The 15765-nt window shown below is 44.9% G+C and overlaps 1 protein-coding gene across 1 annotated transcript in view; it reads left to right on the top strand.

Moving 5' to 3' along the window:
- The window catches only part of cntnap5a (contactin associated protein family member 5a), a 165578-nt gene that overhangs the window by 40112 nt on the left and 109701 nt on the right, over positions 1-15765 (top strand). Inside the window, exon 4 of the mRNA XM_015965714.3 lies at positions 13762-13909. Coding sequence (XP_015821200.1) covers positions 13762-13909 — 148 coding nt within the window. The remainder of the gene's footprint in view (positions 1-13761; positions 13910-15765) is intronic.

The raw sequence follows: 15765 nt of genomic DNA, 5'->3' as shown, positions 1-15765 counted from the left end.
CACTACAAAACTTATCAATATACTTATTCAATATTTACTTATCAATCATACGATTCTATGATTTTTTTTCTTTATATAGTTTCTTAAATTGATCGGTAGTTAAACATTTTTTCAGGTCATCATCCAAATTATTCCATAATTTTACTCCATATACTGAAATACACATTTGCTTTAATGATGTTCGTGCAAAAGCTCTGTGATTGGCCCACCAAACCGATAGAGCACTGTGATTGGCCCACCAAACCGATAGAGCACTGTGATTGGCCCACCAAACCGATAGAGCACTGTGATTGGCCCACCAAACCGATAGAGCACTGTGATTGGCCCACCAAACCGATAGAGCACTGTGATTGGCCCATCACAAAACTGTTCAGGCCTGCTGAGGCTCTAATGGAGCGTAGCGTCCAGCAATGGTCAGTTTAGGCACTGTCTGACCTTTCACCACCTATTCAACATCTGGTCAGAAAGGAGACACAACACTGTCTGTGTTCCCTTTAAATGAGCCAGCCTTCACACCAGCTGGGACTCACAGACGCTGCAGCTCTGAAGGATAAACAATAACTTTCTTTCCCAAGGTTAAGATTTCTTAAATCAATATGAACTTCTTCCGTGACTCATAATCTAGATAATCATTAAATAAACAGTTGTTTATTACTACTTATAATAATTATGGTATAATGAAATGCTTCATTAATCTGTGCTCACTGAATGGATGTTGTGTTATGTGTGTCTACTAGAACCTGCCATGTGTTCACCATGTTTTGACGACGAGGTCCTCACACCTGCATCCACACAACAACAAGTACGGTTAAGTTAAGACTACAACACATAACTTGTTTCTTTACCAGTCAGGACTTCTGATGTTGAAGAGGGCGTGTTTCGGAGTTGTCTTGGGAAAACATCTCCAAACTTGTCAGCCTCTGATTAGCTGTGCAAATCATAACATCAAAACCTTAAAACTAGATCATTCTGAGAGACTCAACAGCTAGAGAAAGCTTCAGACCGGCCACCTGCCGTAACCTCTTTGACCATCAAAGATTTTGACACGTCGTCAAAACCTTTTTGCACCTGCAAAGCTGAGATAGCAAAACAGTTCCTGCAGAATAAGCTGACATTGTTTAGACTCCGCAAGAGTCCCAGACGCTCGGTTCCATCCGTCTGTCGTGACCCGGTACATCTCTGGACTGAAAGGATCGGTACCACGGTATTCTACAGCCCTCCGGTGCCAGCAGTCATCCGACCTCTCTGACTTTTGGATCCACCAAATACGGGTGATGTAGACACACAGATAGCATCTGATGTGTTTTTTTGATAAGGATCCACCTCATAGCTTAACACAAACCAAATTCTTTTATGTCCAGAACTCAGCTCTTCGAGATACGGAAGTTCTGACCAGCATTGCATTCACACATATGTTCCAGACATCACCTTTAGCTCCATCCACTCACAGTAATTAATAGTGAACCAATTTATCAAGTTTTAATTGTTTGTAAAATAAATTCTTACTATTATAGACCTGACTCTTTTCTGAATCAAAACGAAGTGTGTACAATTACGTAACAAAGCAGAAATCCTAAAATCTTCTGATATTTACAATAAAGATCAAGCAAGGAAATATTTTATATTTATTCAGAATATAAAATAAATAAATACTACATTTGCCTCCGCTACAGGAGCGTGGCTAGACCAACTTGGAGAGCTTCTGCTATAACATGTCTAGATTTCTGGGCTCTCCCCCGATAGAGTAAATACAATTACCACTCGGATACCCTATTGGGTGGTACGTACACACAATGCATGACACGAACCATGTCACAGTCCTGCCCACACATTCATTCAGACAGAGCTAACGACTAAAGACAACCATAGAAAGGTAGTTGCTACTGAGCTGCCAGTTCTCTTGTCCGGGTTTCTCACCTGTTGCCTTGATAGATTCTTGCAGCTGCTGGATGCACATTTTTACATTCTAACACAGATTATTGATAACATGCATTTAAAGTTGGAATATTTGCACCATCACACCAATATAAGTAAACAGTTATTATACCATCCACATATGTTATGCTCACTAGTTCAATTATGGTTCTGTATTTGCGTTGAACAGAAATGCCATCCATTCATCCATTTACAACCGCTCATCCGGAGTCGGGTCGCGGGGGCAGCAGCTTAAGTTGTGAGGCCCAGACTTCCCTCTCCCCAGCTACATGGGTCAGTTCCTCCGGGGAAATCCTAAGGCGTTCCCTGGCCAGCCGAGAGACATAGTGTTCGGAAAACCTCACCAGGGAGGCGTCCAGGAGGCATCCTGACCAGATGCCCGAGCCATCTCAACTGGCTCCTCTGGATGTGGAGGAGCAGTGAATCTACTCCGAGCCCCTCCCGAATTACTGAGCTTCTCACCCTACCTCTAAGGGGTAGCCCACCCACTCTTCGGAGAAAACTCATTTCGGCCGCTTGTATCCGCAATCTCGTTCTTTCGGTCACTACCCAAAGCTCATGACCATAGGTGAGGGTAGGAACGTAGATCGACCGGTAAATCAAGAGCTTCGCCTTCTGACTCAGCTCTCTCTTCCTCACGACAGACCGGTACAACGCCCGCATCACTGCAGATGCAGCACCAATCCACCTATCGATCTCACGCTCCAGCTTTCCCTCACTCGTGAACAAGACCCCGAGATACTTAAACTCCTCCACTTGGGCAGGACCTCATCCCTGACCAGGAGAAGACATTCTACCCTTTTCTGAATCAAAACCATTGTCTCAGATTTAGAGGAGCTGATTCTCATCCCAGCTGCTTCACACTCGGCGGCGAACCGCTGCAGGAAGCTGGAGATCTCGTTTTGATGAAGCCAACAGGTTCACATCGTCTGCAAAAAGCAGAGACCTGATCCTCAGGCCACCAAAGCGGATGCCCCCCACACCTTTGCTGTGCCTAGAAATCCTGTCCATAAAGGTTATGAACAGAATCGGTGACGAAGGGCTGACTTGGCAGAGTCCAACTCTCAATGGGAATGAGCCCAACTTACTGCCTAGAAATGCATTCCCGTTCTCACACCCACACTCTGTCACTCACCTCCTCTGACTCAGTGACGTGGGAGACGTATATGTGACCGTTCAGACCGCACCTGCTCTCCAAAACAACAGATATGTGTCGGAATCAGCACCACATATTCACATGACACGGATCGCATCGAAGAAAATCGGAACTGTGCGTTCAGACTGTCATAAAAAAATCAGATATGGATCCCATGTGGGGAAAAAGCGGATTTGATGCCCTTTTGCCAGCAGTGTGAATGTAGCCTTAGTTTAACTTTATGGTTTTTTTTTTTTACTTTGTGATTCCAATCTTCTTTCTTTGAAACTGGTGGGGTGGCACCCTAGCGCCCCCTATAGACAAGCTGCCACTGGTGCTGACACTTTAATGTTGTATCAAAGGTCAGAAATACCAACAACACCACGCAGGGTCACTCCTGGCTTTTTCCATGGTTTTTAACCTAACGTCCATCATACTGAAATCTCCAGACTTCATTAGCAACAAATTCTTCAGACGTTTTTGAAAAGAGGAACGTACTCCAACAGGGAGTCCAAATTATCCTTCATTATCAAGCAAACCCTCCTTTAAAAATCTCTTTTTAGTGCTGCGGTGAGTAAATGTGTGAAACATGTCCTCCTCCTTAAGGGGGATTCTCAAACATCCATTTTCCTGCATGTTAACAGTTCAGGTAGATGAGGCTCTTGTGGGGTTTAAACGTTTGCATGAATGTTAAAGAGTCATCTAAGCCTTGCTCACACACACACACACACACACACACACACACACACACACACACACACACACACACACACACACACACACACACACACACACACACAACTGGTGCTGCACAGCTTCGACTCACACCTTTTTGTCTGCTTGATGTTTGCAGCGCTCCATCAGTCTTGCTGTTAGGGGCATTTCTATGGCGTGGTATGGGGGCCAAAATGAAGACTACTGCCCAGCAGCAGGAGGCTATATAAATTCCTAAGCAAACTACTGATTTGATTAATGATAAGCTGGCGCCGGTAACTGAGAGGCTGGCGCTGCTTAGAGAAACAGCACCTTTACCGGCATTACTACTAGATACGCTAGGGACTAGCAGCCCTCGGCTGGTCATTGACTGGTTCACACACTCCCTCTGCTGTCTATTAGCATGGATAGGCTAGCGTTAGCCTGGACGGGCTGGTGTTAGCATTGGAGAGGCTAGCCATTAGCGTGCCTAGGCTGGCCACCAGCTGCCTAGTGACCCTCCGAGAAATGCTAATGGCTAGCCTCTACGATGCTAACGCCAGCCTATCCATGCTAACGGTCCGTCAAGGTGGTAAAATCCAGCTAGTGGCCAGCCTAGGCACGCTAATGGCTAACCTCTCAGTTACCAGCGCCAGCTTATCATTAATCAGATCGGTGGTTTGCTTCAGAATTTATATAGCCTCCTGCTGCTGGGCAGTAGTCTTAATTTTGGCCCCCATACCGCGCCATAGTGTGAAAGTGACCAGATGTGTAGCAGGAGCATGTGGGTTCAAAAGGTCTGTGTGGAAGCTCCTGGACCGTAGTCTTTTGTTCAGAGACGGTGTGTTTTGGGGATAACATTAAGGAAACAAACATGCTGACCACGCTTTATTCTCATTACTTAATGGAGTTTGTTTTCGCAAATAGCCCTTCAGACATGTCATGTTACCCAGGAGACATTCACTCTGTCCTAAAGTCCAACTTTTAATTACATTTAGTGTCAGTAGAAATGAGTACTTCTAAAGACTAATTATTCATTGTTTTCTCTCTTAATACACAGACAGTAAACATAATGCTGCTGTTGTTTTGGATTGAACTCAACTTCCTGAAAGCAGATCTACCTACTGGACTGGCACAACTGTGTGACGGACTCATAGGATTTCATGTAATATGACAAGACAAGCAATGCTGTTTGTCAAGTCTTTGAGGCCAAAGTCCTGGTGTATGGGGCAGTTAAGAGATGCATTTCGCTCAGATCAATAAGGGTGGAGGACAGCAAGTTCATCATCGTCTCACACACTCCAAACACACACACACACACACACACACACACACACACATATCGTGTGTGTGTGTGTGTAGCATTTCCTTTAGAATCACACCCATGCAGCCTGCTGACTCTGAAGTATCTGAGTATGTGAATTGAGTCGGGAGACGAGCGGCTGACAGGCTGAAGATCTGGGATCACTACGGTATTTTCTCTCTTTGCATGCTTTTGTGTGTAACTTCCTCTTAACTCGGTGATCCCTCCGGCTGTTTAACTTCCCAGTAACCTTCTGGAGCCTACTGTAGCGTCTTCGGCGCCTGCAGCAAATTTCCCCCCCAGTGAATTGATTAAAATAAACGTATGTGCCTGTTCTGTATGCAACAGAAAGGAAAACTGACACAGGGGAGCTCATCACCGGAGAGGAAGCATAAAGAGTCTTAATTAACAGGGAGGGAGACTGTTCCACAGTGACAGCAACATAAATAGAAATAATGAAGTCACTGTGGGGCGAGGCAGTTTGTGCGGATAGAGACCGACCTGGGTCCTCTGGCCCTCCGGAGCGTCTCTCTACCCTCAGGCCTCCATTCTCAGACCAGGCTTCATCTCCCACGTGAAAGACGCAGGATTGTTTCCTGTAACATTTTCCACTGACTGAGGAGTAGCACCGTCACGGCGCAGGACGACCGCAGAGCTGTTGCTGCTCTGGGATTTCTGTAGAAGACTAATAACTGACGCTGACGCACATCAGAGTGTTGATGAATGAGCGCAGTGTGGAGTCAGTCTGAGGCCATGCAGCTCTCCACATTACTCACAGACTGGACCCCTGGTAATTCTAATCAAATAGGAGTGTTTCTTATGTGCCTGTTTGTTCTGTTGCATCTGTTTGGAGTGAAGCATCCATGCAATGTTGTCTCTAAATCAGAAAGCCCTGCAGATGTTTATGTACATCATCTCTGTGCTCTGTGGTCGGACACAAATACATTTTTTTCTGTCAGCTGTTTTGCTCGTTTCATAGGAGATTTGTCTCTCTGCCAGTCTGCATCACAAAGATAGACGAAGCCTCCTTTGTGAGAAAGTTAAAGAGACAAATCTGCTTTCTCTTTAACAGCAAGCGGGGCTGACTCCTGTGGTTACTAATGCAACACCGACTTTCATGTGATTTGTGTCTTCAGTCTAACTTCTCCTGAGGGAAAAGTAAACTTCTACACAGGATATGGATCTCCTGAATATTCTGATGATCTATTTCAGAAAGCTGAAGTGTTGGTGGAGATAATCATGTGAAATGCTGCCCACTCACAAGCGGCATTGGTATTTTAGGCTAAAGCTTCTCTCCTTCCCATCAGGGAACAGTTCTGACGGAGTTTATTCTTGTTTCGTGCCTTTAGCCGGTCCAAACTCACCTCAGCTCTTCTTGGATGAAGCCGTTTCATAATCTGATGAGCTTCCAAACAAACTTTCCATCACTCTTCTGAGAAGCTCTGACAAATATCATAAGGAAAACTGATGCAATCATGAAAAAATCTAGAAACTTGATGTGGATCCATCCATCCATTCATCTGGGATCGGGTCGAGGGAGCAGCAGCCTAAGCCTGGACTTCCCTCTCCCTGGCCAGCTCCTCCGGGGGAATGCCAAGGTGATTCCTGGCCAGCAGAGAAACATGGTACCTCTGCATGTCCTACCAGTTGGACGTGCCCAGAAAACCTCACCAGGGAGATGTCCAGGATGCATCCTAACTGGATGCCCGAGCAGACAACTGGCCATTCACACACACATTCACACCTCGGTGGTGATGAGCTACATTGTAGCCCATAGCTGACCTGGGGTGTGCTGACAGAGGCGATTCTGCTGTACACAAGCACCACTGGGTCCCCCGAACACCACCAGCAGGCAAGGTGGGTTAAGTCTTGTTCAAGGACACAACGACAGCGACAGACTGAGCGGGTGTCAAACCTGCAACTTTCCGATTACGAGGCGAGCACTTAACTCCTGTGCCACCGGAGCCCCGATGATAATGAATTACGCATGTGGGAAGCCCACGATGGTTAATTCCATTTGCCAGTCGGAGTCTCCCCCTAATGGTAGATGTGCATTAGAGCCAGGCGTAGTGGGTGTTTACAAGGCTGGTTTTATTGAACATGTGTTTAACTCCATAAGATGAAATTAAGGTTAATAATAGAACTTAGATCACAAAATCTTCAGTTTAACTAAAATTGGTTGAAGCAAAAATTAACACACCCCGCAACAGAAACTACAGCATCCAGTATTTTGTATGACCATCGTGATTTTCAAGGAGAGTACCAAGTCTTCTAGGCATGGAATGAACCAGTTGGAGACACGTTGCAACTCTAGTCTGTTTCCATTCTTCTAGAAGAACCTCTTCTAGAGCCTGGACGCTGGACGGAGTGTGATGCTCAACTTGCTGCCAGCACAGAGTGATGGCAGCATCTTCTCCTTCAGTATAGAGCAGGACATTGTTGAGTTCACGATACCATCAATGAAATGCAGCTCCCCAACACCAGCAGCACTCATGCAGCCCCACATAAGGACACCGCCACCACCATGCTTCACTGTAGGCACCATGCATTTCTCTTTGTAATCCTCACCTTTGAGACAGCATACAGTTTAGAAACCATTAGTACCAAAGACAGTGATCTTTGTCTCACTCCAGAGTATAAAGTCCCAGTAGTCTTCATCTCTACCAGCATGGGCCCTAGCTAATCCTAGGCATGCTTTTGTGTGCATGGGCTTTAGGAGAGGCTTCCTTCGTGGACGATACCCATGCATGCCATTCCTCTGCAGTGTGCGCTGTATGGTGTCACGAGAAATGGTCACTCCAGTTTGGGTTTCTACTGCTTTAGCTAACTGCAGTGAACCTGCATGGTGATGTTCTTCAACCCCTCTCATCAGAAGATGCTCCTGTTCAGATGTTACCTCTGTGGACGGCCTGGACGTCTCTAAGATGGCTGCTCTTCCATCTTTCTTAAATGTTTGGATCACTTTTGCTACAATATTGTGATTGATGTGTGAAGCTGATCTTCTTGTAGCCCTCACCTTTTTGTGTAAAGAAATGATTTCCTTTCTCAGATGTTATTTCTCTTCCATGTGGAGCCGTTGCTGACAGCATGAAGGGCTTTTCTTTGTTAAGTAACGCCCTTTTATAGTCACCTGTCTGCTGGACACCTCTTAACCCTTCCACTGTCCTACCAGGTGACCCTCCAGGAAAGGGGGTGGTTAAACATGGTTGATAGTTTATGTCTTGGCAAGGGTGAAGTGGTGCACACCTACAAAAAAAAAAAAGAAATACAAAATAAAGAAGCACCTGGGGCCCATCTGACCCCATTGACAATGCGGGAGAGTTATGAATCATGAGACTCACCTGTGGTTGAATGCATGTTAATTTGAATTTTGTAGTCAAGTGTGGCTCTTCTCCAAAGGCTATAATTGGTGTGTACTCATTTTTGCAACTTGGACAAGATGAAGACATCGTGTTTGCAATTACAGTTGCAGGGATTAAGCGGTTTGACTATTAACCCCGGTTAACCCCCCGTAAGGATATCTCCAACACCGCCTATGAAAACAGAAGGACAGTAGTGCGACACGCACGGCAAAACAAATGTGAAACTGAACACGTGCATGCAGCCGAAGCAGAAGTAGTGACAGCTTCCATCAGGACTGCTCCATTTCCACCTGGGAAGCGGGTGAAGCCTCCTGTGTGAAGATATTTGAGAAATATGAGATATACATTCTCCTCTCGATGTGGAGGAGCAGCGGGTCTACTCCGAGCCCCTCCTCGATGACCGAGCTTCTCACCCTATCTCGAAGGGAGAGTCCAGTCACCCTGTGGAGAAAACTCACTTCAGTCCCTTGTGTTTGTGATCTCGTTCCTTTGGTCACTACCCAGAGCTTGCAACCATAGATGAGGGTGGAAACGTAGATCTACTGGTAAATTGATTTGTTTTAAAATTCCTCTCAGCGTTTAAGTTCTTATGCACCTTCGTATTTTTCGGCACTTCTCAAGCCCTATGATCCATCAAGATGGCTAAGGTCTGCTGACCAGCAGCTCCTGGCTGTTACGAGGTCACTGTAGAAGCTTAGGGGGGGTCGGGCTTTTGTTGTATCTGTGCCTAAACTGGATCCAGCTGCCTCCTTCCATTAGACGGCCACCTCTGTGGCGTTTCAGACCCTTCTCATCACCCACTGTTCCTCATTGGCTTTCGCTTCTGCGTGATCATTGTTGTGCTTTGGTGTTTTCGTGTTTATATGTGTGACCTAGCTCTAATGTTTGTTTGTTTTTCTCTTGTGATTTTATTGTTTATTGATTTCTCTTCTTAGCATTTTTAGCCCAGTTGCATTTTATTTGTTGTGTGTTATTGTTCAGCACTTTGGTTGATTTTAGTGTATAAAGTGCTCCATTAATAAACCTGGATTGGATTGGAAGACCATGGTCTCAGATGAAGCCATTTCATAATCAGACCAGCACTTTCCTTCACTCCTCTGAGACGCTCTGAGTAATACCACGAAGAAAACGGATGCATTAAAACACCTTTTATCTAAAACAAACCCTGCAGAATTAAGACATGCACATTTATGCTGCTTTAATCATAATGTTCACGTCATGCTTTGTAGCTTTTAGACACAGAAGGTGATTTTTAGGCTTGTCTGTAACATGCTGTAGGGTTTAACTCATTACATCCACCGGCTCCAGGGGATCTTCCAAACGTTGGTTTGTGGAGAAGGGGCTGGTGACCAGCTTGGGAGTGAAGATTGATGCGGCCATTTTGCTTGACGAGCAAATAAACACAACTGTTCAGACGTGCTTCTTCCACTTGTGCCGCTTGTCCAGGATCAAGTTAATGTTCTGAGGATGCAGCTGGAGTCGGCAGTCTGTGCTTTTATCACATCGACGTTAACCCTAACCCTCTGTACTGACAGGGGCCAGAAAAGCTTCCTGGTTCAATGGGGAGGGATCACATCACCCCTGTGTTAGCTCCCTAACAAGCTAGGCTCAAGACACATTTTTATTCTCTAGCTTCACATTAGGCATGGCTGTCTCATATTTATGATAAGTCTTGTTTTTATGTGTTTCACCGTGTCTGTAATGTGTTTTTATCTGAAGTTAGCTGGAAAGTTCCATATAAATGATGATGATGTATGATAACAAACATCTGATGACTCCGTATGAAGTCACTCACCCTGCTCCTAACGCTCACACCTCCCTCACTTCTCCGTCTTGAGTGGACTGTTGTTGCTGAATTTGAGGTTTTAGCTCATTTGTCTGTGTGGTACTGGTTTCCTGCCCCCACTGCTCTCAGATTGAACTCTGCTTGTTAACAACCAGCTCAGAGTCTAGAGCTGAACTTGAGGGAAGCTGCAGGAACGTTGAAGCATGATCAGAGGAAGCAGTTTAGGTGGAGATCAGGATGAGCATCGGCCTCGTGGAGGGTGTGAGCGCTCTTGGTTGTGTCCACTCCATCGTGGTTATCATGGCTGCATGATGTCACCAGCTGCCTGACCTCATAAAACCTATAAAACACATACACACACCCACACCACACACACACACACACACACACACACACACACACACACACACACACACACACACACACACACACACACACACACACACACACACACACACACACACACACACACACACACACACACACACACATTTGCTATGCTTCTGATGCCCCAGGCTGGAGGCAGTTTCAGACACCTTCCTCTCAGCTCATCCCCAGGAGTGTTAGGAAGTCGTATCTATCGTAGCCTCAGCTTAGACTACTGTAACTCTCTTTTCACGTGTCTGAGCAGAACCTCCCTGAACCGTCTACAGGTGGTTCAGAATGCCTGTGCTCGGCTTCTGACCAAGTCCTCCAAACACACCCACATCACCCCGCTTCTCCTCCAGCTTCACTGGCTGCCAGTCAACTTCAGGGTTCATTTCAAGATCCTGGTTCTGGTCTATAGGGCCTTACATGGACAAGCACCATCTTACATTGGCGATCTTCTTAGTCCCTACACCCCCAGCAGGTCCCTGAGGTCCAGTGATCAAAGCCTACTGGTTGTACAGCACCAAGCTAAAGACCAAAGGTGACAGATCATTTGCTGCTGTGTCCCCCAGACTCTGGAACTCTCTCCCCCTGAGCCTGAGATCAGTGGACTCAGTGGTCTCCTTTAAAAAGCAGCTGAAGACTCACTTGTTCAAGCTTGCTTTTGTATGAACTTCTTCACCACTCTCTCTTTATTCTGCTCTCCCCACCTATTCCACCTTCCTCAGGATCCACTGATTTCCCTCTTTCCTATTCACTCTCTATCTTTCTTAACATTTTTTTAATCACAATTGCCTATTTTTGCTCCTTTTAAATACATTTTTAACCATTTTCTAAATTGTTTTTTTATATTTTTACATTTTTTTTGTGAAGCGCCTCGTGATTTTTATCTTGAGAGGCGCTATAGAAATGATTTCTTCTTCTTCTTCTTCTTCTTCTTCTTCTTCTTCTTCTTCTTCTTCTTCTTCTTCTTCTTCTTCTTCTTCTTCTTCTTCTTCTTCTTCTTCTTCAGCAGGTCTACGGAGCAGTTTTTTGTCCTGCCAATCATTGCACTGTTGTTTGGGTGGGCTTATCACCAGAGTTGTGATGGAGAAAAACTACAAACATGGCCTCAGCTCAGGAATGTTTTTAGTGGCTTTGACAGCATTTCTGAACAAATTAGACGTTTGCTTTTGTTTGAGTCGTGAGCAGTTAGAGATCCTTGAGTCATTTGTTTAGAAAAACATTTTTTTCAACGTGATGGACTGACGCGTGGACCGTTTCCTATGATGATGATTACGTTTCCCTGTTTGTCGCTCTGATTGGCCCTGGTGCTGTCCAGCTGCATGCAAACAGCACTATAATCCCCCCATGATGCTGTGTGTGTCAGGGCCAGACTTACAACTTCACATGCTATATTTACATAACAGTCTACGTGTTCAGTTCTGTGGTCCGTCTGTGTTTTACACACTGGAGATAACAGGGTCGTAATGAGTGCTGTTGTTTTATTCAGTATTTTATCATTTCATGGTGTTTTTGTGCTTGTGGAAGACACATGAAGGTCTATTTGATTCTAGTCTAAGCTCTCCTGCAAATTCAGTCTCATATTTCAAAACAAGGTTTTGGAAGTGTTTTTGTTTTTGGTTGGCTCTTTAACCTCCCGAGATGCTGTGTCTTTATATGAGCACATTGGCTAATTACACTACAAAATGCCTTCATCTTAGACCTTTATTATTATTTAGACACTTGATACTGACTTGAAGATTTTTTTCTCATTCTTTTATTAGGCAATGTTACATTTAACATTTTTGTTTCATTTTACTCTCATCTAAGTAATATTTTGTTCACGTTTGTGACGATCGACTAATCTGTAATAGCTAGAATTGTTTGTTTTTTTTTCTTTTAAATCACATCAAATACAAATTTGAGTCTCGGGGGGTTAAAAAACCTGCTGGTAATGAAAATCTTAACGTGAGGTTTGAATTGTCCCGTGAGGAGCTGCAGTGGCAGGCTTTTGGGAGTTGAGCATCAGTGAAAATAAATGAGCGTTGCAGCCGAGTCTGGACCACCTGCTTTCGTCTGAGCTGTTGATATGTTTCTGTCTGGAAATCCAGACCTCGTGAACATGTGCTGTACATGTTATTGACGAGCGCTCTGGCCTGCTTAATATCCTCCTGAAACGTACTGAAGTAATGCTCATGCTTCGGCTGCAGGAGTGAAGCCCAGTGCCGTGCTGATGTGACTTACGGTGCATGTTTTAATAAGCCCAGCTCATCCCGTTTTAAGACTTTGCACTCAGAGAATGGCTGAAACTGGTGAAAGTGGTGGCATAAATCAGCCGTAGCGATCTCACCTCTGCTTTGATTATCTAGCACGAAGCGGCTTCCTGGTGGCTTTAATGCTGCCTCTGTTCTGCAGAGCTCCACAAGCTTCTGATACTCATTTTGTGCTGCTGCTCAGTGTTGTCCTCGTGTTGCCAAAAGCAAGCTGAATGATTTTTCCTGTCTGACTGTGTTGAACTATCCTCCAGAGCCTGGAGCACCTCCGTCAAAGATCCATCTTTTTGGTTCCTTTTTGTGCTTATTGATTTGATGTGTCACCTGCCCGGGATCGGTTATGGCGGCGCGGGCTATCAGTCATTATGAGGAGCGGTTGTTTGTCTCTGCTTCAGCCTCCATCTTTCATGTTCTGCTTCTGTGTTTATGTCCTCCGGCGCTGTCTGGTGCACACTGGAAGTCAGTGAGGGGTAGAAAAGGAGAAGAAGAATGACATTTCACAGTGGTACTTGGACGTCTTTGTTTTTTGCTCTGCAGGGAGAAAAGTACAATATTATGGCCCCCTCTCCTTATTACGCCCCGGGCTGCCTCAGTGGTCATTTCTCCTCTGCCTCTCATGAAGCTGTTAGAACAGATATGCTCATATTTCTGCGCCATGCCAGGATTTCTACATTCCCATCACTTTACATCAAACAGTGGACTCAGGGAGGAGGAGATACGGCCGCTGCTTCGGCTCCGTCAGCACTCTGTTGTTGTTTGGCTGCTGAGGATTTAGATTTCCTTGCTGCTGATGTTTAGAGGACTCAGCTGATAGACATGCATCTCTGCTGCTGGGTGAAACTATCCCTGCCCACATTAGATCTCAGAGGATGCTCTGTAATTTGTTCCATATCAAGCATGCTCTCTCCTCCCTGTTCTTGCAGAGGTTTGTCGGGAATGTCAATTCAGAGACCGTGGTCCAGAACAAGCTGTCCCACCCGCTGAAGACTCGTTTCCTGCGCTTCGTCCCTCTCGACTGGAACCCCAGCGGGTGGATGGGTCTGAGAGTGGAGGTGTTCGGATGCTCCTACAGTGAGTAACACACACTCTGCAGTTCATGCTGCACTTTGAAAGCACTCAGCCTTCTGTGGTTCCACCTCCTGCATGGATTCCTACATTTATTCACGTGCACTGCTGCTTTGCTCTTGGTGGAGAGTAATGAGGACCATTTTCCCTTCACTCCGCTTTAACACACTGTTTGATTTTCCAGGAAGCTGCAAAATGGAAAAGAAAATCAAAAGCCAGCAGAAAGGCTGTGAATCATAGGAACACACCCCACCTCCAAGAACTTCGGGGAAACTTTGAAACATCTCTGATTCTGATTCGTTTTAATTTATACTCATCACGAATAGATAACGGATACTCCAAATGTGAATTACCCATCCATCTGTCAGTGCTTGGTTTAAAGAATCAAAAGCCTAAAACGAGCCATTTCAAAAAGTTCCCGTTTGTGATGTCAGAAACGGGGAAATTTGATTAGAACCACCTCTCATGTGGAGCAGCGGCTCTTCTCCAAGCCCCTCCCGCACATTGTTGTTTCTCAACTTAAAGCAGCTTAGTGGGGGTAGGGGGGCGTGGCCAGCTCCAGCTTGTTTTCTTAAAGTGACAGTGCCCTGAAGTGACTCATTCTGGAAGGTACTGAAACTGTCAGGACTAAAACTGTTGAGACTGTTTTATGTGAGAGAACTCTATAGACATGTTTGGAGCGTAGAACTGTTATACACATGAGGAAAACATCAATATCTTCTTTAAAAGGCATTTTAATCGACTGCTATAAGTTTAATTTTTACGTTAAAATATTCAACAACTTTGATGAAATGAAATGTATTTCTTGTTTATTGGGTCATCACTTTTTTCTAAGCATTTTCAAACACTTCAAATGAAAACCAAATTAATATTTAAGCAAAGTTAAAAACATTTGTTCCACGTTGAGGCTTTAATCAAATGTCTGTCCTCTCAGCCCCGACAGCGGCGGCCACTGAGATCGTGAGACTGTAACTTTACCTGTTTACACTTTAGGGCCAAGTCTTTACAGACGTGGACTTTAGCTGGATCTTTTCTACCGAGTAAAGAAAACCCACAATGGTCATTAAACAGCAAAAGTACTCAAAATAAAAACATATTCAGTCAGACACATTATTAAACATTTTAGTTCAAAGAACTATTTAATAAAACCAAATGACTGAAACAAGACTGGACCACAGTGATTAGTCTAAACCTCATCGGGGTCATGTCAGGTCAGTCCTTCTCTGACGGACCATCCTAGGAAGGAGGGCAGCTCTGCTCGTTTTTCATTCTATCTAAGGAACTAGATTCTTCATTATTACCCTCTTTTTATCAAAACTAGTAGCTGGAGTCATGGCTCCTGCTGCAGACCTGGCCGCCATCACTAACCTGAGGCCCCTGATGGTTGGTTAACTGACTCCACATCTGTAGGCTGAAGATTTGCAGCTTCAGTAAAAGAAGAGAGCTGTGAGCTACACGCTTTGTTTTGTTTATGTTTGAGCTTCTTGTAAACATTTCCAAAGTCGGACCTATAAAACAAGATGGCTGCATGCTGTTGTGGTTTCACAACAAGAAGGTTGTGGGTTTGAATCTTTGAGAGAGGACTCCCAGTGAGAAAACACATTAGGCACATAGGAGACCTTAGCAATGAATGTGAGAGTGTGGTGGTCGTTTGTGCCATTTAATGCCAGGTCCTACCTCACCCCTGCCTCACCCGTGACCCAAAACAGCAGGTTCACTCAACTGGTGAATAAGAGTTTGTACCTTTGTGAAAACCAAGAAGCTGTGTGTTTGTTTGAGGTGGCAAGAACAAGCAGAAAGGAAATGTCGTGCTTTACATGGAGCACAACTCCTGAGAAGTCTTCATGTCACACAATAAACGT

Source organism: Nothobranchius furzeri, chromosome 14 (assembly GCF_043380555.1).
Source record: "Nothobranchius furzeri strain GRZ-AD chromosome 14, NfurGRZ-RIMD1, whole genome shotgun sequence".
In the NCBI taxonomy this organism is placed as follows: Eukaryota; Metazoa; Chordata; class Actinopteri; order Cyprinodontiformes; family Nothobranchiidae; genus Nothobranchius; species Nothobranchius furzeri.
Note: the sequence above shows the minus strand (reverse complement) of the source record. Positions and strands in the feature narration are given on the sequence as shown.